This window comes from Balaenoptera ricei, chromosome 17 (assembly GCF_028023285.1).
Source record: "Balaenoptera ricei isolate mBalRic1 chromosome 17, mBalRic1.hap2, whole genome shotgun sequence".
In the NCBI taxonomy this organism is placed as follows: Eukaryota; Metazoa; Chordata; class Mammalia; order Artiodactyla; family Balaenopteridae; genus Balaenoptera; species Balaenoptera ricei.
Window position 1 is genome coordinate 49,430,751 of NC_082655.1, and position 24,544 is coordinate 49,455,294.

Sequence of the window (24,544 nt, forward strand, 5' to 3'; positions counted from 1 at the left end):
GATGTCATATTTGAGCCTCACATGTCCTGAATGATGAGAAAAGGCAGCCATGGGAGGATATGGATAGCAGAATTCCAGGTAGAAGGAACAGATCAAAATCGTGTCTGTGTGGAGAATGGATTCCAGGGGTCCAAAATGGAAGTGGGGATATGAGTAGAAGCTGTTGTGGAGGTCCAGGTGAGAGAGAGCCTAGTGCCTTGGACCATGGTGGTAGTAGTAGAGATGCAGAAAAGCAAATAAATTCAGGCCAAATTTTGGAACTAGACCCAGCACATCTTGCCCGTGGAGGATTTAGAAACAACTCCTAATCTTTTGGCATGAGTAGCTGGTTGGGTGGTGATGCCATTTACAGAGATGAAGAATACCTATTATAATCATCTCAGTGTTGACTATCACAAAAGCCAGTTTACTCAGGGCAGCTATTACCCCTTGGTTTTTTAAAACTCATTCCCCTACTTTTCTTGATAAGCTGATGTTGCCATCAAGAAGATGGTTCATTTATTCTTTCCTTCTCGCTTCTTTACCTTAGATATTTTTACGTTTATTCTTCCTTGTAACTTTTCTTTGTCTAGCTATGTGTGCATCCATTTGGTATTTCTTTATACATTTATTTGCCTCCTAAGTTCTTTTTATAGCTATTTGTCAGCAGTTATTGGACTTTGGCTAAAAGACGAGTTAGGACAGCACTACCTAATTATACACTCCAGGGGGTATCATTTACATTGTAGCCCACTGAATGGCACCTATAGAATTGGACAGCGTACCTCCTGATTAGTAATTATAGCTGCTGTCTCTTGAGTTTGTGGAGACTGAAGTATGTGCTTTACACAAGGCATTACAATTTAATCTGCAAAACAATCCTTTTAAGATAGATGACATTGTTTGCATTTTACAGATGAGGGAACTGATGTACAGAGAGGTTAAGAAATTAGCCAGAGGTCACATAGCAAATAATTTGATTCAAACTGACTCTTTAAGTCAAAGCTTTTATGATATTATTATACTGCTATTATGATTGATGGTGTGGGGGTTACTGGGAGCAGATGTAAAAGGATAAACAGACTAGTACTTGGATTTTATGATCTGGTTAAGAATGTTTATTCACCTGATATCTGTACACTTTTCCATGAGTATACTACATATGTTTCTGTCTATACATGGGTAACCTTCAAATACAGTTTTAAGAGCTTGTGAAGTTTCCATAATAATTGTGATATGGTGAATGTTTCCTCAAAATTCATGACTAACATTCTCAGAATTTATCCTTAGAGTCAGAAGTTAAAGACCAACTCTTCAACCTCTCTTAGAGAGAAAACTACTTTGATGTGGATACCAAAAGTGAGCCATATTCTTATAGAAGCTGTCCATTAGAAAGCTCCACAACCCTTTAGAAATAGCATGTACTGTAGATACTATTTTGTTGATTGTGTATTTCTGTTCTGTTACAGAAAAAAATAAAACGCTATGTGTAATTTCAGACTTTAACAACACAACAAAAAATATGTAAAAATAAACAATCATTGGGTCTATGTGAGTATCTCCCCTTGTCCCAGGTCCCTGTTTGGAACAGCTGTCCTCTGTTCTCTTTTAGAAAACTAGTCTCAATTAGATATGTGCTTCAGAAACATTTTTTTAAAATTCAAATTCACATTCTCTGTATTCCAGGATATTCTGGGATGCAGCCAAGGCATCAGATTTTTTTGGTTTCTTTTGCTTGATTTTAACCTGTTTGTCATAGAAACTAGGGAAGGACTGAACTAGAGAGGAGCTTTCTTTTATATAAATGGGGGAGGCACTCAGACTATAAATTTAAGTCATTTTTTACTCATACAAGACTTGAAATTCTTCCTCTGCAGCTTCTGCTCAAGAGGTCTGCTACCATCCCTTCTCACAGCCACTGCCCTATTTAACCCTCCATGTCTTTATTTCCTGAGGGCTGTTCTAACTGCCCTCATTAAGGTCCTGCCTCCATATTCATCTCTACAGTTAATATTTCACTTTGCCACTAGAATCACCTTCCCTTCTCCTAAAAACTTTTACTAGTTCTCATTATCTATAGAATAAATCCCTAAGCCCTTTGTCTAGACTTTCGAGCCTTCAATAGTTTAGCTGTAGCCTATCTCTTCCCATCCTCATCTTTTTTTAATATACTTCCCTACAGAATACATATGCCATATTCTTTTATGTGCCATACTTCTTGACCTTGCTCATCATGGTCCTTGTTCCTAGAATGCTAGCACTGCTTTTCAAAATCTGACTCCTTCCACAAATGCTCACCTCTTTCGTGAAGTTTTTCTAGGTTTTTTCCTCTTCCATAACTCTTCTCCAAGTCAGGTTAATCTGTTTTTTTATACCCCAGTAACTTTTTTTTTTTGCCTTCCAGTTAGAATTTTTTCCTACTTTGAAACATAACCAGTTGTTTCCATGCCTCTTTCAGCCACTAGACTGATTATAAACTCTTACTAATTTTGGATTCTCTGACATCACCAAGCCCAATACTTGTTTGTAGTTGGTATGAATATTTGCTTAATTGAACTAAGTTATTGGTACACAAGATTATCTTTGCTAGGGTGGAGCAACAAAGTTTTATCATCCACTGTTAGAAATGTATTTATGGCCAGAAGGTCCTTAAAGATCATCTAATCTTTCTATTAAAAGGTGAGAGACCTCAAGGCTGAGAAAAGTTAAGGTCCCATACATAAAACAGCCAAGACAATCCTAAAATTGGGGTTTTGTGACGGCTAGACCAGCACCTTTTCTATTGTGTTATTTCATATGGAAACAAGGTCATAAGGAATTGATTAAAAATCTACATTATAATTAGTAGTATTATTTCTTGCACATATTCATAGGTAGGTCTGTGTGGGTTCCAAGTCATAGGCATCAGACTTAACAAATAGTTTTAGAACACGGCTAGTTTTGGGGGGAACAGTGAATGCATGTCTTCTTTCCTCCCTTTTTCTCCTTTGTTTCCTGCTTTCCTTCCATATTCATTCATTTATCTTTCAACAAGTATTTATTGAACATTGTTATATGCCTTTAATTACTCTAAACACTTGGAATAAAGAGGTGAGCAGAGTAGAGCAAATCCCTACCCTCCTGGTATTTTAGCAAGGAGAATATTATAAATAATCTTATTGACAGACATTAGTTATTCTGCATCATTAGATTCAGCTTATAAGTATTTCTTTTAATGGTTATATACACATTTGTAATTATTATTTTTTGCAAACTGTGCAAGCTAAGATGAATTTTAGGGATATGTATGTATAAGGAAATGCCAGTGAGCTAAGGTGGTCATATAAGGAGAGTGGCAGAAGTAAGTTAAATACCTGAATTTAGAATCAGTAATAAACATTTATTAAACACATCCTGTGTCATGAGGAGCTAACAGAGTGGTAATTTAGCTTTGATACTTAGTAAATGTCAACTTAAAATTTTTTTTCAGTTAATTTAATTCTGTTAACTTATTTATATCCATTATATACCAAACATTGCTCAGAGATTAGAGATACAGAAATGAGCAAGACTCAGTCCCTGTTCTCAAGGAGGTTCCAAGTCTAATAAGAGAAAGTAACAAGTAAACAAGTACGGTATAAAGTGATGATAACAGCTAACACTTGCGTAGTCCTTATTATGTTCCAAGCATTTTTCTAAGTGCTATCCATATATCAGTTCACTTTGCCCTTAAAACAATATGTGAGGAAGAAACAACATGTAATTATCCTCATTTCATAGATGAGGAAACTAAGGCATAGAGAGGTTAAGTAATACAGGTCACACAGGTAGTGTTAAAAAGTTAGTAAGAGTGTGTTAACAGTTAGTAGACTGATGTAAAGGGTGGTATGGGATCCAAAATGAGGGGCATCTAATTCAATGTGGGAGGTTCAAGAGAAGTATTCCAGAAGAGTGGCACTTGAATTAAATTGCTATTCTGGTATATAAAATGATGAAGTAATCATTATGGTTTTCTGGAGTAGCCAAAAAATTTATGTCTAAAACTGTTCATCTCTTCTTTTCAAATAGTGTATTCCTTCTAAAAATTAAATTCACATTGATTTTGATTTGTGTAGACAGTAGAGTAGATATACTTTCTGTGGGGGAGAAATTTTAATTTTTTGGTCTCCTGACTAAAGCATAATTTGAATTAGAATTTAAGTTGAGTTTATTTTTATTTAAGTTGATAATAGTTTAATATGAAGGATTTGATGTAGCTTTAAAATTATTTGGTTCAGATAAGCCCATCACAGATGCCAACAGGCTGCTGCTTATAGGCTGTTTTGTTAAGTATTTGACTGGAGACAACTGTATGCTATAGTTAATTCTCTCAACATGGCACAGTCCTAACAATTCTAAGTGACCAAATGTCCATCTTGTGTCTAGCAGTTGTGATTCTTTCTTTCACTTCTGTGATTTACAGGATTGAAGACAACAACTCCAGGTCCAGGCCTTTCCCAAGTCTTACCAGCCAATGAAAACTTAATGCCAGGTGCCCCAGTGAATACTACAACATATGTAGCTGACACACAATCAGAGCAAGGAGATACATGGTAAAGCTTCATTGTTAACGAACTATTGTTATTATTCTATCAATAAATTAATAGTATATTCAAGAAGTAGAGTCAATGCCTGTATCAAGTCATCTCTTGGGAGATAAAGAATTGGGAGTGTGGGATGCCAGGCAAAATAATATTTTGGACAGGGTTTAGCAGACTTTTTATAAAGCACTAGAGGGACTTCCCTGGTGGCGCAGTGGTTAAGAATCTGCCTGCCAATGCAGGGGACATGGGTTCGAGCCCTGGTCCGGGAAGATCCCACATGCCGCAGAGCAACTAAACCCGGGTGCCACAACTACTGGGCCTGCGCTCTAGAGCCCACAAGCCACAACTACTGAGCCCATGTGCTGCAACTACTGAAGCCTGCACACCTAGCGCCCATACTCCAAAACAAGAGAAGCCACCACAGTGAGAAGCCTGCACACCGCAAGAAGAGTAGCCCCTGCTCGCTGCAACTAAAGAAAGCCCATGCGCAGCAACAAAGACCCAACACAGCCAAAAATAAATAAATAAAAATGAAGCTCTACAGAGGAAATATTTTTGGGTCTGTGAGCCACTGATCTCTGTCACAGCTACTCAACTCTGCCATTGTAGGATTAAAGCAGCCATAGACAACCTGTAAATGAATGAGTGTGGCTGTGCTCCAATAAAACTTAATTTACAAAAACAAGTAACAGGCCAGATGTGTCCTGCAAGCTGTAGTTTGCCAAGTCCTGAATATGATAAAGTTTTTTTTTTTTATTCCTTGCACATGTACATGGTAGACTACAAAGAATTATACTGTTTTATTTGTGACTGGTGAAATAAGTTTGAGATAAATTTGTTTCTATTATATGATGTTGCCTGTATGTGAACATTACTTATAGTTTTGGAGATACTTTATATGTGTGTACCTGGCTATCTAAATAATCAATATTTGTTCATAAAGGTAGTTTTTTTAGTGGTTCTCTATTTGAAGAGGGTTTTTTGGATTTTTTTTTTTTTTTTTGGAGAGCAAGGGTAGCTCATATGTATCCTATGGCATTTTTTCACTTGAGACAGTGTATTTTAAATAATCCATAATGAATTATTCATATTGGAAGATACTTATGAAAGCACTATATTAGACCATATTTAAATTTTCACTATACCTATGTTTTGTATTGAGATAATAACTTTTAAAAGACAAACTACAAATTTTTTTAAAAGAGAACTTTTAATATAACTTTTAAAAGAGAAACTTAATTTTTTAAAAGTCAGTTGAATGACAACTTTGGGGTTTTTGGTGAAATAAGAAGAGCAAAAGTAGTATATATTCAACCATACATTGTAGAACTGTGTGTTTGTGTGTGTGTGTGTTTAAAATATTTTTCTGATGATCTAGAGTTCTACTCTAGAGTTCTATTCTAGAGACTGCCATCTGGTTGGAATATAACCGTATCAGTTCATCAAAAGTGATCTGAATACCCCATTATATTTGAAATTGGAATGATAGCTTATTCTTTTCATAAATTTCCAGTTTTTATTAATTTTTTTACATGGAAATAATTTTAAAATTTTAAACAAAGCAAAAATCACTTCGGTATATGACCTGGTTTAATTTATAATAGGATACTAGGTTGTTATTCCATGTGTGTTTGGCAGTTTTTTATAGAGCATTCCTGACAGTATGTGCTATAGGGGACGAAGAAGAGAAAGATATCATGTTTTCAGGGAGGTTTGATGACAAAGGAGCTACCTTCTTGGGATAGTAAAATATATTCACTAAACTACTGTCTCAAGATAACTATATTACGTTCGTACTACTTAAAGGACTTTGTTTCTGGATAAAAATTGCTATAAACGTGATTGTTTACCTTGCATTCTTTTCTTTTGCTGCAGTATGAATTTGAGTGAAAGGCCAAAAGAAATCAAAATCTTCGGAATGGAACAAAAATTCAGAATACCTTCACAAGAATCATCCACTGTGAAAGAACCCCACAAAGTAAACTCTAATAATAATAATATAGTATCAAATACTCTTGTTAGTATGAAAATCCCAAACTATCAGCTTTCACCAACTAAATTCCCAGGTGTAAATAAAAGTGGAGATCGGGCTTCTCAGAATCAGCAAACCAACTCCATCAAAAACTACTTTCAGCCATCTACCAAAAAAAGGTATAATTTTTAATAATACTGCTCTGTGTGTCTAAAAATACTAATATTTGTTATACGATTGTAGAATGGTACTAAGTCCATGTTCTGCTTAAGTATGCTTCTGTGGAAAGCTGTGGCCCTTTGAGCTTATTCCCTCTCAGAAATGTCCAAGTCTCTTTCTTCACTAAGGTCATTAGATACATTTTCCCTCAACTTTTTCCTTCTGTTGTTTAATTTGCTGTACTTTTCTTGAAGAAGAGGTTTCCCACACCTCAGTTTTTTTGACCTACCTGTTTCCCTTGGTCATGTCTCTCATTTCCTCTAGGACCATGCTTCATCAATTATTCTTAATTTCTAGCATCTTTTTTTTTTTAATTTTATTTATTAATTTTATTTATGGCTGTGTTGGGTCTTCGTTTCTGTGCGAGGGCTTTCTCTAGTTGCAGCAAGCGGGGGCCACTCCAGGGTAATTTTTCCATGTCCACAGGTTCCCTTCATTATAAAGTAAGCTGTTGTTTTCTGGCAAGTCTTTTGTATTTTATATTTTTCTACCTTTTCCTCCACACTGATTCATCAACTACTGTAACTTCCAGCAAAGAAGATAGACATTTCCCTATTGTTTAAGTCATGGAATTGACCAGTCCTATCAAAACAGTAGAGTGTGTATGAATTATGTACTGTTTTCAGATGTCTGTTTTTTTTATTTCTGGTGAGATTGTTAATCAGTAAAACCAAGAATATTGTCAATTAAATGAAGAAGGGGGTGTATACTGCCAAACTAAAAAATTACTTAGCTGTGTTCATTTTCTGTTTTTGTTTTCTTCTCTCCTTTTTTGAACCTAAGGGAAAGGGATGAAGAAAATCAAGAAATGTCTTTATCTAAATCAGCAAGAATAGAAATGTCTTGTTCTCTTTTAGAACAAACACAACCTACTACATCCTCAGTATGGAACAATAAGGAGCAGCAGAATGAGCCTGTGGAAAAAAAACCAGATAACTCGTATGCAGATATAGATTTAAAATCCACTGTGAAAAATTCTGCCAATAAATCTCTCTCTACAGAAAAACTAAGATCAGAAAAAAGAAAAGAAATTGATGATTTAGCCATAGAAGATGAAGTATTGGAACAGTTATTCAAGAACGCAAACCCAGAGTTAGAAATTGAAGTGAAAGTTCAAAAACAAGAGGAAGATGTCAATATTAGAAAAAGGCCGAGATTGGATATAGAAAGAAATGGCACTTGTAATGATGAAGCAATACCAGAAAGTAACAAAATCTCTGTAAGTAACATTTTTTTTTAAAATTTTTATTTATTTATTTTTGCCTGTGTTGAGTCTTCGTTTCTGTGCGAGGGCTTTCTCTAGTTGCGGCGAGCGGGGGCCACTCTTCATCGCGGTGCACGGGCCTCTCACTGTCGCGGCCTCTCTTGTTGCGGAGCACAAGCTCCAGACGCGCAGGCTCAGTAGTTGTGGCTCACGGGCCTAGTTGCTCTGCGGCATGTGGTATCTTCCCAGACCAGGGCTTGAACCCGTGTCCCCTGCATTGGCAGGCAGACTCTCAACCACTGCGCCACCAGGGAAGCCCAACATTTTTTAATAAGAAGTATTGCAAATAGGAACTTAGAATGTTAAAAAGTACTTGAGGTATTTGTATTGACAGTATGAGCAGTCATGATGTTTATTTGGGGGAAAAAATTAGTATCTTCTACACCCAGTATTAAGTATAAGAATTTGTTGGTTGATAGGGTAAATGTTAAAAATACAGTGATTCTTTGACTATATATAATAAATGACAACAAATAAAACTTATTCATGATTTGTTTTTATTAAATAATCAATTTTATTTATTTATTTATTTATTTTTGGTTGCATTGTGTCTTCATTGCTGCACGTGAGCTTTCTCTAGTTGCAGCGAGCAGGGGCTACTCTTTGTTGTGGTTGTGGTGTGCGAGGGCTACTCTTCATTGCAGTGCACGGGCTTCTCACTGCGGCGGCTTCTCTTGTTGCAGAGCACGGGCTCTAGGCAGGCGGACTTAGGTAGTTGTGGCGCGCAGGCTCAGTAGTTGTGGCTCTTGGGCTCTAGAGCGCAGGCTCAGTAGTTGTGGTGCATGGGCTTAGTTGCTCCACGGCATGTGAGATCTTCCCGGAGCAGGGCTTGAATCCGTGTCCCCTGCATTGGCAGATGGATTCTTAACTACTGCGCCACCAGGGAAGGCCCCATGATTGTTTTAATAGATTTCCAGGCTGTACCATTTTATCAGACATTTGGCCATGATGATAAGTATAGGAGGAGCTTTAATAGAGTAAACAGGCACAGAGAGATGAAGAAAGTTAGTAAAAACAAAGTATTTACTAAATAAATTTTTAGGATAGAACATGTATAACATCACTAGGGATTTTTAATTTTCATTTTTATCTTTAATGTTCTGTCCTCTTTTCCTGAATGTTGGTAATTTGTCTTACCCTCTTTGGTCTAAGAGAACTCTTTAGATTATTTTGTATTTTATGCATCATTAAGTTGCCTACTGTTGGTAGACTGGTTACCTCATTAGGTGAGGGCACAGGTACAATGATTTGATAAGCATTTGTTGAGAACCTAGTGTGTATCAAGCACTATATAAATCTATAACTACTATTGAAAAATCAAAATATATGTCCTGTTTAGCCTATATACTGGCATCTTCATATAAGATAGAAAATCCTCATTGTTTGTTATTCCTTATAAGTGAATACTTAATGCCGTTTTGTGGACCAGCTGCATCAGAATCACCTGGTGAGCTTTTTCAAAATAGGGATTCCCGGTCCGAAGCCCCAGAGATCCTGATTCAGCATATCCAGTTTTCTTCCCAGAATAAGTTCCCTCAATGTATTGGTTAAGAATTACTTTTGCTGTCTTTAAAAATTCTAAAATCAGTGGCTTAAATAAGATAGGGCCAAGATTTACATGCTGTATAATGATATCAGGGAATATAATTATTTTATTTTGCTCTACGATTCTGCAGCATAATTTCCTTTGTTCTTATTTTACTATTTTAGAATTCATGACATTCTGAATAAAAATATGGTACAACATAAATATGTTGTAGCAGACGTTTGGAGAGTGAATAGCAACTCAATTGTGACACACTTCTGGATATACTAAAGTTAAATCACTGTATTTTAGCACTGTACTTTTTTAGTAAGAACCTTGTTAACAAAAGTAATTTTGCTTTCAATATAAGATAATTTTTTAAAACTTTTTATTTTGAAATAATTGCTGATTCACATGCAGTTGTAAGAAATTATATAGAAAGATTCCATATACCTTTCACCCTGTTTCCCCTAATTGTAACATCTTGCAGAACTTAAGTATAATATCAAAACCAGGAAATTGACATTGATATAATTCATCAACCTTACTCAGACAGTGTGAAATTATTTTTAATTCTTTCATTTTTACTGTTTTAAGAATTTGTTGTCTGAAGGTCCTTGTGGATACTCGTGGATTGAAAGAATTACACTTAATTTTTCTAGCTACAGAAGTGATTATCAGAAAAAATATTTCTTAATCCTTTCATTTAAAAAACTTTTTGCAGTTTTAAGAAGGCAAAAATGTCATACTTCTCTCTGGCATTGGATTCCTTAGCTGTATATCAGAAGGGCATTTTCTAAAATATATTGATGATAAAACTACCATTTTTCTATTTTGGGATTAAATGTGGATTCTAGCATGTCTGTAAGATTTACTATAAGCTGAAATAGAAAGCTATTGGCTAGATACCCCTGCTAGGCATTTATCCTTGTGTAAATGACAACTGTGTCGGGGTCTTGGCCTTACTTTCAATTTCCCAGTCTCCATAAAATGCAAACATGTCTCCATATCCTTGTTAACATTCCTCCTCTTAACAGCACCCCCTGTCTACAGAATATCTCTTCTTCACCTCTTTCCACCCTTCTATTCTAAATTAAGGTTTCCTCTTCTCTTACCGTATAACATCTTTGAAAGCCTGACAATTATACCTACCACTTACTGGATACCGTCATGCTATTTATAGCAACCTGCAGTGAAGTAGTACTATACACATTGAACAGATGTGGAAACTGCAGTGGGAGTTAAGTAACTTGCCAAAGTGACTTAGCTAGGTTTTGACAGCTGAGACGAAAATGCAAGGTCCACCCTGTTCTTTTGGCTGTTTCTTTTGTCAGGTTCCTCAGAATGTCATTCATTCACTTATTTATTCTAGGCATTGGGTATGCTAACCTGAAAGGCAGTCTGAGAGAATAAGTTTGATAGGCCTTTAGGAGGTAGAATCTCTAAGACTTGGTGATTGACTCAATATGAGAAATGAGGAGAGAGGAAAGAGTGTAGAAGTCCCAAGCTTGCAGTCGAAGGGTCTGGGTAGGCTGTAGTATGATTCTCTGAGATAGGAAATAAAAACTTGCTCAAGAGGTTAAGCAAGTTTGAGGGAGTAGGACAGGATTGGGAAAATGTATGGGGGAGTAAAATGTTCTGATTGTAGTAACAACTTCCAGTGGGTAATGTATGTGAAAATACTCAGTAAAAGGGTGCATGGTAGGCTTGGAATCGAAATTTTTAATCTTACTACTGATAAATAGCATTAATTTTCTTTAGTCTCTAAGCAAGTACAGAGTACATCTTGCTTTTTCTTTCTAACTTTCTTCTTATTAAAATTTTTCTGAATTTTTATTACTGAATCATTGAAAATTTGATGTAAAATGATATGCCCCCCTATTGTATCCAAAGGAATTGTAGTCTTTATTGGAAGTATTAGAAAGCTATCTGTGTAATATACTTTTGTCTAGTACGTGGTCTGGATATATGAATATGAAGGATAGTATGATTTTATACAAGGCAGTCTCCATAAATATCTTGAACAATTAAAATAACTCTTTCATCTTGGATTAAGGATGACTTAACATTCAATTCTAAATAAATTTAGATAGACTTCTTTAAAAATGTGTTTTTATTTTTGACTGTAAAAGTAATACACGATCATGTAGAAATATGAAAACTAAAGAAAAACATTACAGTTTGTTGATAATCCTGCCATCTGCAGATAACCATAGTCAATATTTTGGCACTTTCTCTTTTAAATCTTATTTTTCAAATTGGACTCAAATGTTAATGCAATTTTATAACCATTTTAAATTCATTTGTATTATGATCATTTCTCATATTACATTCTTTAAGTGTATAACCTGTATGAACTTAAATTGCTTCTTGTTCTTTACTCTTATAACTCATATGACAGTCTTTTTCTATGTATATTTCTAGTCTCATTTCATAGTTTCTCTAGGAAAGATGCTTGAAAGTGAAATAACTGGGTCAAGAGCATGAGTATCTCTGAGGTTTTCAGAAAGATACCATCTTATAACTCTTATGAACAATATTTTTTATTTCTTTAGCAAGAATATGAAATTGGGAAGAAGTGTGAGCTCAAGAATCACTTTGGTCAACTAAAGAACTATCTGTGAGGGATTTGTATTTCATTTTTATAAAGATTTGACTTGTATGGACCATCATTGCATCAATTTCTGTCAGTCTACATTCTTAGGATTAATTGATTCTCTTTCTATAATTTTGGTCTATTTCATAATTATGCCTCCTCTGGAAATGGATAGATCATATTATAACCATGGTATAGCAAAAAGAGTATGGACAAAGCCTGAGTGTAATTCCCTGCCCTCTACTCCATAGATAGTGACCTTGAAAACGTGATTTTCACATTTATGAACCTCAAGTCTTTTGTTTATAAAATCAGGTTAACACTTTTACAACAGGGTTGTTGTTTATATCCAAAAGAGTAATGAAATATTTGTAAACTCTAAAACAAAATACAAAAGTATTAGGCCATTGTTATTTTGAGTTCCTGATTACATTCTGTCACTGTTGCATGAACCTTTTCTTTTTACTTTTCCCTTTTTTCTTTTCTCTCCCTAAGAAGAAAAGGACTAAGACTGTTTTTATCTTAGTCCTATTAGCAACTTCCAAATGGATATATTGTAAAGCAGTTTAAAAAACTAAGATAGCCTTGAGCAGCTGTAAGAATGTGGATATGTAACTAGCTAGTTAGTTAATAGTAAGTGACATAAAGAATCTCTTCCAGCAACAGGAAGGAATCTTCAGGCTGATTTAATAATTATTAATCTGGAATAAAAAAGTGGCTTTCAGTTAATGAGGTGGTGTGCCCAGAATTAATGATTGATTTTTTTGAGGTGTCCAAAATAATAAAAAATATAAATTATTGAAAATCCAAGAAACCTTAAACATAGTATAGAGAACTTCTAGAATGGATTGTATAATAATCTCGGTGTATGGTTTTAATGAAAAGAAGCAGACTATTTCTTGCCAAGAAAATGTATACAAGAGGATAAATTGTTTATTGGGATGATTTTTATTAGAATATGCTACTAAATTTCAAACACTTCATGGTTTTTTAGCCTTCTCTCATAGATGAGTGTGTTATAAATGTCTCTAAAGTTGTAGAGTACTTGAGTAATTTTCTGGTTTTGAAATAGATATGATTTGATTTCAAGTACAAAGTTCAGGTGCCAGAAATAAACCTTTTTTTTTTTTTTTACTATTTTTGCGGGTATTTGAACTTTTTTCTGTAAACTCCTAAATGACAAGTAATTTTCCTTTTCCTTCTAATTTCTTCTCTCTATCTTAACACCATTTAAGAACAATGATGAACTTCAGGATGATGGTGAGATGCTTCCAAAGAAGGTGTTACTGACTGAATTTAGGTCACTGGTGGTTCGTAACTCTACCTCCAGAAATGCATCCAGTGTAAATAATGATTATGGTGAACTAAAGAATTTCAAGAAATTCAAAAAGGTATGTATTCCTTTAAGTAAAATATCACAAGAGGCCAGTGTTTGAAATGTTTTTAGAAATATGCTAACTAGTAATAAAAGCAGTTTATGTTGAAAAGTGATGCTATTTCTTCTGCTTAAAACAGTTAAAAACTACTAAGGACATAAACTGACACTTAAATGAATATATAAAACAAACTTTATTCAGGTTGAATTCTTTAAAGGATGCTGTTTACCTGGTTTTTTCTACCTTAAGCAGCAGGCTTTTGGCTGTATCGACAGTGTCCTCCTAGTTCTTTTTTTTTATGTCTCTTGGCCATTCAGCATGGCTTGCGGGATCTTAGTTCCCCGACCTGGAATCAGACCTGTGTCCTCGGTGGTGAACGCATGGGGTGCTAACCACTGAACCTCCAGGGAATTCCCAGGTCTTCCTATTTTCTAATATTGATCTGTGACTACCTGAAGAGGTTCTTTAACTTAGGACTTTGTGACGATAACAGATTTGTTCAAAATAACTGAGCATATTTAATAATGAAAACTAGGCATTTTATTATTACATGTGTCTATTAAACAAAATATAAATATGTATACTGAATATCAGATCTGAGTTCCTCCTCCTTTAGGAACTGACAAGATATTTAAGAGAATATTTTTTTTCCTTTTTTTTTTGAATTTTTGAATTTTATTTATTTTTTATACAGCAGGTTCTTATTAGTTATCCATTTTATACATATTAGTGTATATATGTCAATCAGAATCTCCCAATTCATCCCACCACTACCACCACCCCCCGCCACTTTCCCCGCTTGGTGAACATACGTTTGTTCTCTACATCTGTGTCTCTATTTCTGCCCTGCAATCTGGTTCATCTGTACCATTTTTCTAGGTTCCACATATATGCATTAATATACGATATTTGTTGTTCTAAGAGAATATTTCTGATCCAGTCTGTATTAATGCATGCTTACTTCATGTTCAGTATCGTGTTACAAAATCTCATTGTTAAATCAAAATTCAAAAGACATACTAATTTTTTTAATTAAGTTACCAAACAAAAATCAATAATACTCAATAAAAAGAAGCTTAACTGGATTGCCTGTAGTGAAAGAATTTGTTTGACTTTTTCTGTATATACTCAAATCAGTGAAACAGCTCTATTTCCTCTCACACTCATTTTCATTTATAATATATAAACATCTTTAGTACTTATATGTGATTTACAATCATTGTTTTTTTTAAGCTTTTTTTAAAAAAAAAAAGATTGTCAATTTTTTAGTGCATTTACCAAGGTTTACTATTTAACAGGTCAAATTTCCTGGAGCAGGAAAACTTCCACACATCATTGGAGGATCAGACCTAATGGCTCATCATGCTCGAAAGAATACAGAATTAGAGGAGTGGTTGAGGCAGGAAATGGAGGTTAGTAGGAAGTAAGACCCCGTAACTTGTTTGATTTGTATTTTGATCCCTTGTGATTTCCTTAGAGCAAATTCTTCTTAAAACCAAACTTAAGATGAGTGACCTAAGGTTATTCTTTCAGAAAAATTCCTGAGTTACAGAGCATTAAGATTAATTTGTACCTTTCTATAACACTTCATTAAAGGACTTCTAGATTTATTGATCATATAATATCCAATATGCCGCCTAAGCCTCAGGAAACCAAACCTCAGTTATAATGCTCTTTTGGGAAAATATGAACTGCTTTACAGCTCTCCATGTTAGAATGTGGTTTCCAAAAACTCACTGTTTTACAGCTATTGGCTACAAGTAAATATTTATAAACTACTATAATGAGAACTCACAGGGAAGAATACAAAAATATGCTTCTTTTACTTTCTCCCTGGGTGTTTTGAGTACTAGTGTATGTTATATAACAAGACTGTCCATGTGATCCATAATTCTTTCAACCCCTTACTTTTTTTAAACTGGTGAATTTGATAAAAATTCATTAAAGTTGGGAGCTTTTTAATATAGAAGTACTATGTGGAAGTTAAGAATTCAGAAACACATGACCATTGAATTGAGAGATAATGAGAGTCCGTATCCAAAGGTAGAAAGTCTTCTTCTTAGTCTTTGTATTGCGTGATTATCCAGTGCTACTGGAACCCAAAGGTGGGCTCCATTGGTCATCTCAACAGGCTGTTTGAAGTAGGGCTGTTTGGTAATTAGGGGGTAGGGACAATATCTCTTTCTTGCACTCTGATGTGACATAAGTTAAATCCCACTTTCTTCTCAATGTACCTTAGCTCCTTTCTGTATATTTCACTGCTTTGTTTCTTTGGATTGTACTTTCGTAATTTCTTCAGATTGTCTTCCAGTTTAGTACTTCTCTCTTCAGCTCTGTCTGGTTGGTATTTCATTCATCCATTGAGTTTTCATTCAACCTATTGGATTTTTTCATTTCTGGAAGTCTTTGTCATTTATTTCTAAATCTTGTTCCCTGCTGACATTTTAAAGTTCCTCTCTTGTATTCTTTTCCTAATGATACCAATACCTAAAGTGTTGATCTATTTAATCTAGTTCTCTCTTATGGTGCCTTGTTTCCAAGTATGTATTTTGTGATCTTTGAATGTGAACTGCTCATTTTCCTTGGAACTTGATCTATGGGAATTCCTTAAGTCCTAATTTCAGGTTTATTTCCTCCAGAAAAGATATGTTTGTGTCTGCCAATCTTGTTCTACCAATATGAGACTACTTTAATCTCTGCTTGTGATGTTTTTGGATCATTCAGGTAGTTAATGTATTTGGACCAGAAGCTTGGGTGAAGGCTGCCTTGTCATTATAAACTTAGTGAGATTTTTTATTTCTTTCTTTCACCCTGTCAGGGTCAAGATAGGCAGGTTTCTTTGCTGTCTCCTTTTGTGTTGTAGAGTTTGTTCCTCTTTTACCCTTTAGTGCTGGAGTCTTTTATTCTATTTATTATGATTTTCTTTGATAATGCTCATTTCCCGTACAGACATCAAAGGAGAGCCTGGGTTTTTTTTGTGTTTTGTAGATCCCCCCAGGGCAGGGCAAAAGCTGGCTTTGGTACTTGGTAACATCTCAAGATTTATATTTTGCTTTATTATGGGTTTAATGTAGTATTCAGAAATTTGTTTTTAAGCATGCTTTTTTTAATCAAAAAATTGTTAGGTCACTCAAAAATAGGGTTGTCAGGATTTTTAATGTCAGAAAATGGAAGAATGAAGGTACCATCCTTCTCTTCTTTCTTTTTTGAAAGGATAACTGGCTTTATTATTTTATAAATGTGCATTCCAAATAATTATGGTAGTACCAAAAGAATGAAGTGAAAATCCTAAGTACCCATTTAGACATTAAATACATAATGTTCCAGACATCTCTTTATTGAGGAGGAGTGGAGGCAGGGAGGGATAATGTAGGAAGGGAAGAAGAGATGGATAGAAGGAAGTAAAACTGAAAGCATTGATGAATTTGTATAAATGTTTCTTCCTTCCAGATATTTCCTGAGATCCCTAAATAAGAAAAACACTATCAGGTTAGAATCAGTATTTGTTTCAAACTACGTATTTTGATTTTAGACACTGTTTGTTGGTTCCTGCTGTGAAGAGTGAGGAAATTATTTGTGCTTCCTCTACTTCCCCGCCCGCACCTCATGCCAGTGCCCCTTTTCCCCCTTTTTAGGTGACTTGCATGCCTACAGTATTCCTTCTTAGGCTTGAAAGTCAGTAACAGTCAGAATATATCTCAGTGTTGATCATTCTCCCTTCATTTTTCCCAGAGTAAAGTATGCTATTTTGATTTGTAGGTGCAGTTCTTTTTTATTTCAAGGAACTTTTCTATTACATCTTTAAAAACATTTTTGTATTTGCTGGGTTCTCTGCATTTAAGACATAACTCTCCTTTTATTAAATCACCTTTGCCCTTCACATCCTTTTCTTCTACATTCATTGTGGTTTTCTTAAGCTCTTTCAGTATATCAGAAATTCAGATTTCAGTTGTGTCTCTTCTGTTCCTCACCAGCTATGTTATGTGACCTTGAGGAAATTACTTCTTTATCCTTCTGTTTCCTCCTGTGCAGAATGGGAATAATAATAGTACCTCCATTTCACAGGCTTTTTGTGAGAATAACATACATACTACTTAATAAAGCATTTATAACAGTGGAAACAGTGTTAGCTATTTCTCATTTATTTAATTCTGAAATGGTGTTATTAGAGTTCTCAGTTTGTTTACTTAGCATTCATTCCCATTTCATTTCATTGTGTTTTTTCTATATTTAACTTTCTTGTTCTTATTTTATTGCTTTCATGTTCTTATTAATTTTATTTATTTTTTATTTATGGGTTATTATTTCTTTCAGACTAGGTTCTTTAACTGTCTTTTGCAGGTTCTATTCCAGTCTCTCTTTTTTTCCATCTGGATGTGGAGTGGCTTTCCTGTTTTCTTTTGCCTTGCAGCTATTTAAAGTAAAATACCCTGTCCAGATATTGTTTGCTGTGTGAAACATCATATGACATCTTATTGCAGGGATTACATTCTGAAACCAGTTTGTGAGGCAAAAATTGAATGTTGTTGAAATCACTCCTACCCATCTTAGCTTGCTCATAAAGAACAGAATTATCCTGATGCCTCCATACTGTTGGTATGGCAACATGTTCAGTCAAAGGCACATTGCATGTCCCATCTAGTTTCTATTGCCTGAAAACATTGAATTGAGGAAAGGGGAGGGTCAGGTAAAGCTGTGTGCAGCTCTTTCTTGGGACTGGAATTAAAAATGTACCAGGGAGTATATCTTATCCCAGAAGAGAATAACCTACATTTTTGGTTATTTGCCTAATTTGTCAGGGATGCCTGGAGCCTATGCCTTTGGTCAGTGTCAGTCCCACTTACCTCTCCATGCCATTAGTCCCCTCCCAGCAGTCCACCAGCAGTTGTCTTCTCTTTCCTGCTCAGGCTACTTTTTCCCAAATTTGTATTATTAGTAGGAATTCTCAGGTCTGGACAGTTCTGTAGCACTTTTTAATGAGTTGGGGGAGGATTAGGAATCAGTTGCATTAATCTTTTGGTTCTTTGCACAGCCACCTTTTTGAAGTCTGTGGTGTGGGGTTATGCTCTTCTTGATTAATTATAGCTGTGGAGTTTTATTTGTTCTTGGATGGGGAGGAGTTGACAGAATGATGGTGCAGCTGCTGGCTTTTTCCTATCTTTCATTTATTTCGTTAGCATTAGTAGAGAAGCTGTGTCCTAGATTTATTCTACCAAATCTCTCCTTTTTTTGCTAGAACAATTTTAGGTGCTCTAGGTAGGATTTGCTCTCTAAGATAATAGAGTTGACCTTGTTCTTCTACATGGCTGCAGCTTCTACATATAAATGTGCTACTGTCTTGATGTTTCCCTAGTCTTGCTCTAGCTGCTCTTCTATATTCCCTGCCTTTGTTCTTTTTCAGCCCTCCTTTTCTTCTTTTGCTGCAGACCAGTCTTAGTTTTCATAATCACTTAGTTCCCAAACTTCCTTTGAATATAGGATATTTTTATTCTGTGCATTAAACATAATAACTCTTTGACCTCTACCGAACCTGATTTGACTTTTGAAAGACTGTGATTTGTAGTTCTCCCAAGCCACTGAAAAATGCCAGTAATAGGAGGATTTCTGTTTTTTAGTACTTTTTTACTTAATGATTTTACTAAGATATATAAGATAAAGCTGATTTTTCTTTACTATATTAAACTTTAAAATTAGCATCCCTTACTAGGAAGCCTTTAAGAATATTTAGGAGAATGATACCAGCAGCTTTTTTGACAACTGCTTTATGAAAATCATGTGCCTTCCCATATGTGTTCTGCTATACTTATTAGAAAATGTAAAAGATGTAATTTCAGTTTGACATTTCACTGTATGAATAGAAAATCATTCTATAAGTTTGAATCCCTGCAAGTCTTCTTCTAGGCCCTTTCCAAAGACTCAGAAGCAGTGTAACAGCCTGGTTAATAGCTGGTGCTTTTATTCAAGGAGACCTGGTCAATCCCAGTTCTTCCATATGACAGTTTTTTGATTTTCTACAACGTACTTAACCTAAGTCTCTGTTTCCTTATTGGTTAAAATTGGAATAATAGTGTAAAAGTAGTAATGAGATTATATGAAGATTAAATGAGTTCTTTTTAGAAACAGTTTTAAGATAGTATCTGGAAATACACAAATGTAAACTACAGTAAATGGTATCTGCATTCAGAGAACTTACAGTTTTTTAGTGGAGATGTGATATAAATAATTATAACAGAAGATAGAAATTGATGAACATCTAGGAGTCACATAGGTAAAGTTCTGTGGGAGTTCTTCATAGCAGGCTTACTTTTTTTTTTTTTTTAAGGGAACGCTATTTATTTATTTATTTATTTTGGCTGTGTTAGGTCTTCGTTTCTGTGCGAGGGCTTTCTCTAGTTGCGGCGAGCGGGGGCCAGTCTTCATCGTGGTGCGCGGGCCTCTCACTGTTGCGGCCTCTCTTGTTGCGGAGCACAAGCTCCAGATGCGCAGGCTCAGTAGTTGTGGTTCACGGGCCTAGTTGCTCCGTGGCATGTGGGATCTTCCCAGACCAGGGCTCGAACCCATGTCCCCTGCATTGGCAGGCAGATTCTCAACCACTGCGCCACCAGGGAAGCCCCAGACTTACTTTTAAATGAAGAGAATTAGAAAGCCATTGTTAAAGAGGGGAAGAACATGTTCCTTGATGCATAGTAGACACTAAACAATTATTGAGTGAATGCACCTTGAAAGATGGCCAGATGTGGAAAGAGGAGGATACTGTATAAAATTTTTTTCATGAACAAAAGCAGAGAGGGTCCCAGTATATTTGTTAGGAGGTGAGCCTGGTTTTTTGTTTGTTTTGTCTTTTTGTGTGATTCAGTTTAACTGGCATACAGGGTTCATGAAGAGGAGAGTGAGAAGTGATTGAGGAAGTATAATGGAGCCAAGTTATGAAGAGCCTTTCCCACTTAAGAGTCAGACTCAAGAGTTTGTGTTTTCTTTGGTAGGTGGGAGAAGTCATTGAAGGGTTTTGAATGGCACATGATAGGATCATAGCTGGACTTTAGGAATATGCACCCAGCACAGGGTATTTCCAGTCCTAACTGTCAAAGGTGCTTTAAGAGTTTGGTGAGTTTGTGTTTTAAATTATTTTGTGGGTGAGGTGATTCAGCAGCAACTTCTGAGTCCTGATTTGGGGCTGTGAGGAAGAGAGCCACTTTACCTGCAGAGCTGCTCTGGTTGAAGATGGGGTAAATATTGCCCTCTCAGCCGCTCCATCAGTGGTATGATCTCAAAACACTGAAATTTCATTTAGTAAAAGCGTTCTCCTGGAAAAAAATGTTTAAAAACTCAACAAGCTAGCAATGTATGTGTTGGTTGCCTTTGAGAGGAGATTGGCTGGAGAAAGTTGTTTAATTAGAGGACTTTTGCAGTAATCTTGGCATGAAGTGAATACGGAACAGACCTGTTGAATGGGCAAGAAGTCATAGAGGCAAAAACTTACAGATCTGGTGACCTCTGGGATGTGATCACCCAGCATGGCAATTTCATTAACTATATTTTCATCACTTAGAAAGTTTTTGAAACTCTGTTAATTTTGACAGGTGCAAAATCAACATGCAAAAGAAGAATCTCTTGCCGATGAACTCTTTAGGTAAAGTTTAATTTCAGCTTTCTCCTGAATCTTTGTATATAAAATTCAGTTCTATTGATAGAGTTTAAATATTTGTTTCTTCTATCCTTAGAAATAGACACTTTAGTACCTTCACCGAAAGAATATTTTGTCTTGTTTTTAATATAGGTATTTCTTTTTACTACTTGAGCACCTCTTAATTGGGTTTACTGGATATATCTTCAAGGTTTGAGCTTAATTCACTTATACTGTATCACAAGATATTTAAAATTTATTTGGGGCATTTAGGCAAAAGAAGGTTCCTGAGCTGGGTGAGTTTGGCTGATAAATTTGTGAGATTTTCAGCTCTGAGTAGAATTATGAATGAATGGGGTTTTGAAATAAGACAAGTAAAATACCAGACCATTTGTTAGTTTTATTTGGCACATACATAAAAATAAGAAGCTGGATTAGAGTTTCAAAGCAGGTTTTTGTGGGAGGGTTAGAGGAGTTATAATGGATGATTATAATTTAATTCTGATTTAACATTTTCAGCATTCCTGCAGACCCAACAAACATTATAATAATTAGCTCGCAAATATTCATAAACAATATTGTAGGTAGATACTGGCTAGAGGAGAATAACGTTTTCCCAAGAAATACTGTATTTTTGAGTCTGTTTTGTAACCAATTTGATTCTTTAATTTCATTATTGACAGTGTGAATCATTGATGAAAATGTTGACAAATAGTGCTGATTTTTCATAAGTACAGTCAGAGGGGAATAGTTGCCCAACTACATTGTTTGTTATAGGAGAAGACTTTATAACATAATTATATTTTAGGTTCATTATGCTCTTGGTGAAAATGGTATAATTTAATTTGAGAGTGGAGAGGTCTGTTTGCAGCCATCCTGGAGGAAGTATAAAAACATGCATTAATTTTTAAACTGTTGTTTTCATTAATTATTTTAGTGCTTTTACAGTATTTTTTGATAGTTTTACTTTTACCAAATATTCATCAAAGCAACATCAAAAGGATAAATGACAGTAAAAATGTCAGTGCTTAGTATCTGATCCCAAGGATAAAATTAGCATTCTCATTTCTGTTTGCAAAAGTGTGTCTCTATTTTGAAAGCCCTTTAACTTGAAAAGTAAAAAGGAATGCGGTCATTTATCTAGATATCATTTAACTGTTTCTTTCTTTGCAGATACAATCCTAATGTAAAAAGGAGAAGATAACAGGGTTTTATGAAGAAGCCATGGAAAAACATTTCCTATCAAGTATATACGTCGAGTTTCCTCGGGGATACATGCATATAGTGTATAGAAGATTTAAGTTTATGGCCTAAATTTGTTAAATAAAATGAACAAAACTCCATTTCTTTTGTGTGTGACAATTAGTATTGTTTATTCTGTTTTCAGTCTTTGTTATCTAATCTTTTATAATAATTTTTTTTCATTTTTAAATGTTACTTTAACTTATTGAATAGTTACTGTGGTCACAGTTCAAAATTCTAAAAGTATAAAAGGGTAAAAGAATAAAAGGTCTCCCTTCCACCACTATCCTAGCTATTCGTTTCCCCTCCTCTGAAAAAATCCATGACACTCATTTCTTATGAGTCTTTACAGAGATTTTTAATGTCTTCAAATTTCTCTGCATATCATTTTTCAGTAATTTCCTATAAAATTGATAGCATAATATATACAGTGTTTTGTACCTTATTCTTTTTCATTGACTAGATTGGAAGGTTATAGTCATATCAAAACATAATTTTTTTCTGTTTATTATTTTTTTCTTTTCCATTTTGCCATAGTCTTCCCTGAGCTGAAGTAACCCAAGTGAAATGGATTTCAGTGTTGAAGATGTCACCCACATATTATTCTAGTACTGGAAATGATAGTGGAAGACTTCATCAAGCTTGTGGATAGATCTCACTAGAATGAGATAAGACCTATTTGGTGCTCTTACTGAGCTGGGTGTTTTGAGCCTTTTAGAATCCTATTTTTTGTATCTATAAAGTAGAAATGGTAAGGTCGTCTTCTTTCTACCTTAAAGGGAGATGGTAAGAAAAAGAATGTCTGTTTCCAAATTTTGTCATATAGACAGCTTTGGCTGTACATTATAATATAGGGTACAGTCTTTTTATCTCCTCTAAGGACTGATGCATTTTGTCTTAGGAGGTAGAACATGCTTTTTATACTGACTGAAAACTTCCTAGTTTCACGTAGGTTCTGCCACCCCTTTTTAGGTTGTGAGAGATAGCCTAGCGTGAAAAGTTATATCATAAATTAATTTGTAGTGTTGCTAAGCCTTCATGGAAGATTTAGTGTTCCTCCATATTCAGTCAAGGGAAGTCACCACATTTAAGTATCTGGCTAATATATTTTGCACCCTTGACCAGCCTTCAGAACATGTTATTTCCTTTCAGGAGATAGTTTTTAAATGTCCTAGCTTTTTTCTTGTTCCTTTGTTTAGGAAACATTATTAAATGTGTATTTTATATAAAACATTGCCCTCCACAACACTGAAAGAATTCAAAGGTAAATGAATAATGGTCTCTCTAACTTTCTAGGAGTAGTCTAAAAGCTCAAACGCTCCAGAACTGACTGAGTTTTTAAAATTCCCTTTAAGTTCTCTTTAGCTTAGAAAGTATTGTTAAATAGATGAAAGATGTTTGCCATTGCTTTGCATAGATCCTTCAGTGCTGCACAATTTTTATAAAGCTCTCTTAGCTCTGAACAACTTTAGTCATACCCATGCTTGAGTAAGGTGTGTACCTTTTCCCTTGGATTTTTGGGGGACTCTTTTCTAAGCCTTTGCATGTTTTAGGAGAAAGAGGGGAGGTGAAACTTGCCACCTCCCTTTCTTAGTCAGATGAATGGGAACTCTGCCTCCATTTTTGACCTGGGCCTTTAGGTGGTGGCAGGGAAGAGGTAGCCTGGCCTTTGGCCATAATCTCACAATTGTCCATTGCCTAGCAGCACTTTTTTTTTTTAACATCTTTATAGGAGTATAATTGCTTTACAGTGTTGTGTTAGTTTCTGCTGTGTAACAAAGTGAATCAGCTATATGCATATGTATATCCCCATATCCCCTCCCTCTTGTGTCTCCCTCTCACCCTCCTTATCCCACCCCTCTAGATGGTCACAAAGCACCAAGCTGATCTCCCTGTGCTATGCAGCTGCTTCCCACTAGCTATCTATTTTACATTTGGGAGTGTATATATGTCAATGCTACTCTCTTACTTCGTCCCAGCTTACCCTTCCCCCTCCCTGTGTCCTCAGGTCCATTCTCTACGTCTGTGTCTTTATTCCTGTCCTGCCCCGAGGTTCATGAGAACCGTTTTTTGTTTTTTGTTTTAGATTCCATATATATGTGTTAGCATACGGTATTTTTCTGTCTCTCTGACTTCACTCTGTATGACAGACTCTAGGTCCATCCACCTCACTGCAAATAAGTCA

The 24,544-nt window shown here is 35.3% G+C and overlaps 1 protein-coding gene across 2 annotated transcripts in view; it reads left to right on the forward strand.

Moving 5' to 3' along the window:
• Positions 1-22,460, forward strand: part of NBN (nibrin) — a 42,015-nt gene extending 19,555 nt beyond the window's left edge. For both annotated transcript variants that reach the window (XM_059901253.1, XM_059901252.1), the window contains exons 9-15: positions 4,421-4,550; positions 6,417-6,692; positions 7,516-7,951; positions 13,353-13,508; positions 14,792-14,905; positions 21,074-21,123; positions 22,291-22,460. In XM_059901253.1, the coding sequence (XP_059757236.1) occupies positions 4,421-4,550; positions 6,417-6,692; positions 7,516-7,951; positions 13,353-13,508; positions 14,792-14,905; positions 21,074-21,123; positions 22,291-22,321 (1,193 nt within the window). In that variant the 3' untranslated portion in view covers positions 22,322-22,460. The remainder of the gene's footprint in view (positions 1-4,420; positions 4,551-6,416; positions 6,693-7,515; positions 7,952-13,352; positions 13,509-14,791; positions 14,906-21,073; positions 21,124-22,290) is intronic.
• Positions 22,461-24,544: the final 2,084 nt, after the last annotated feature.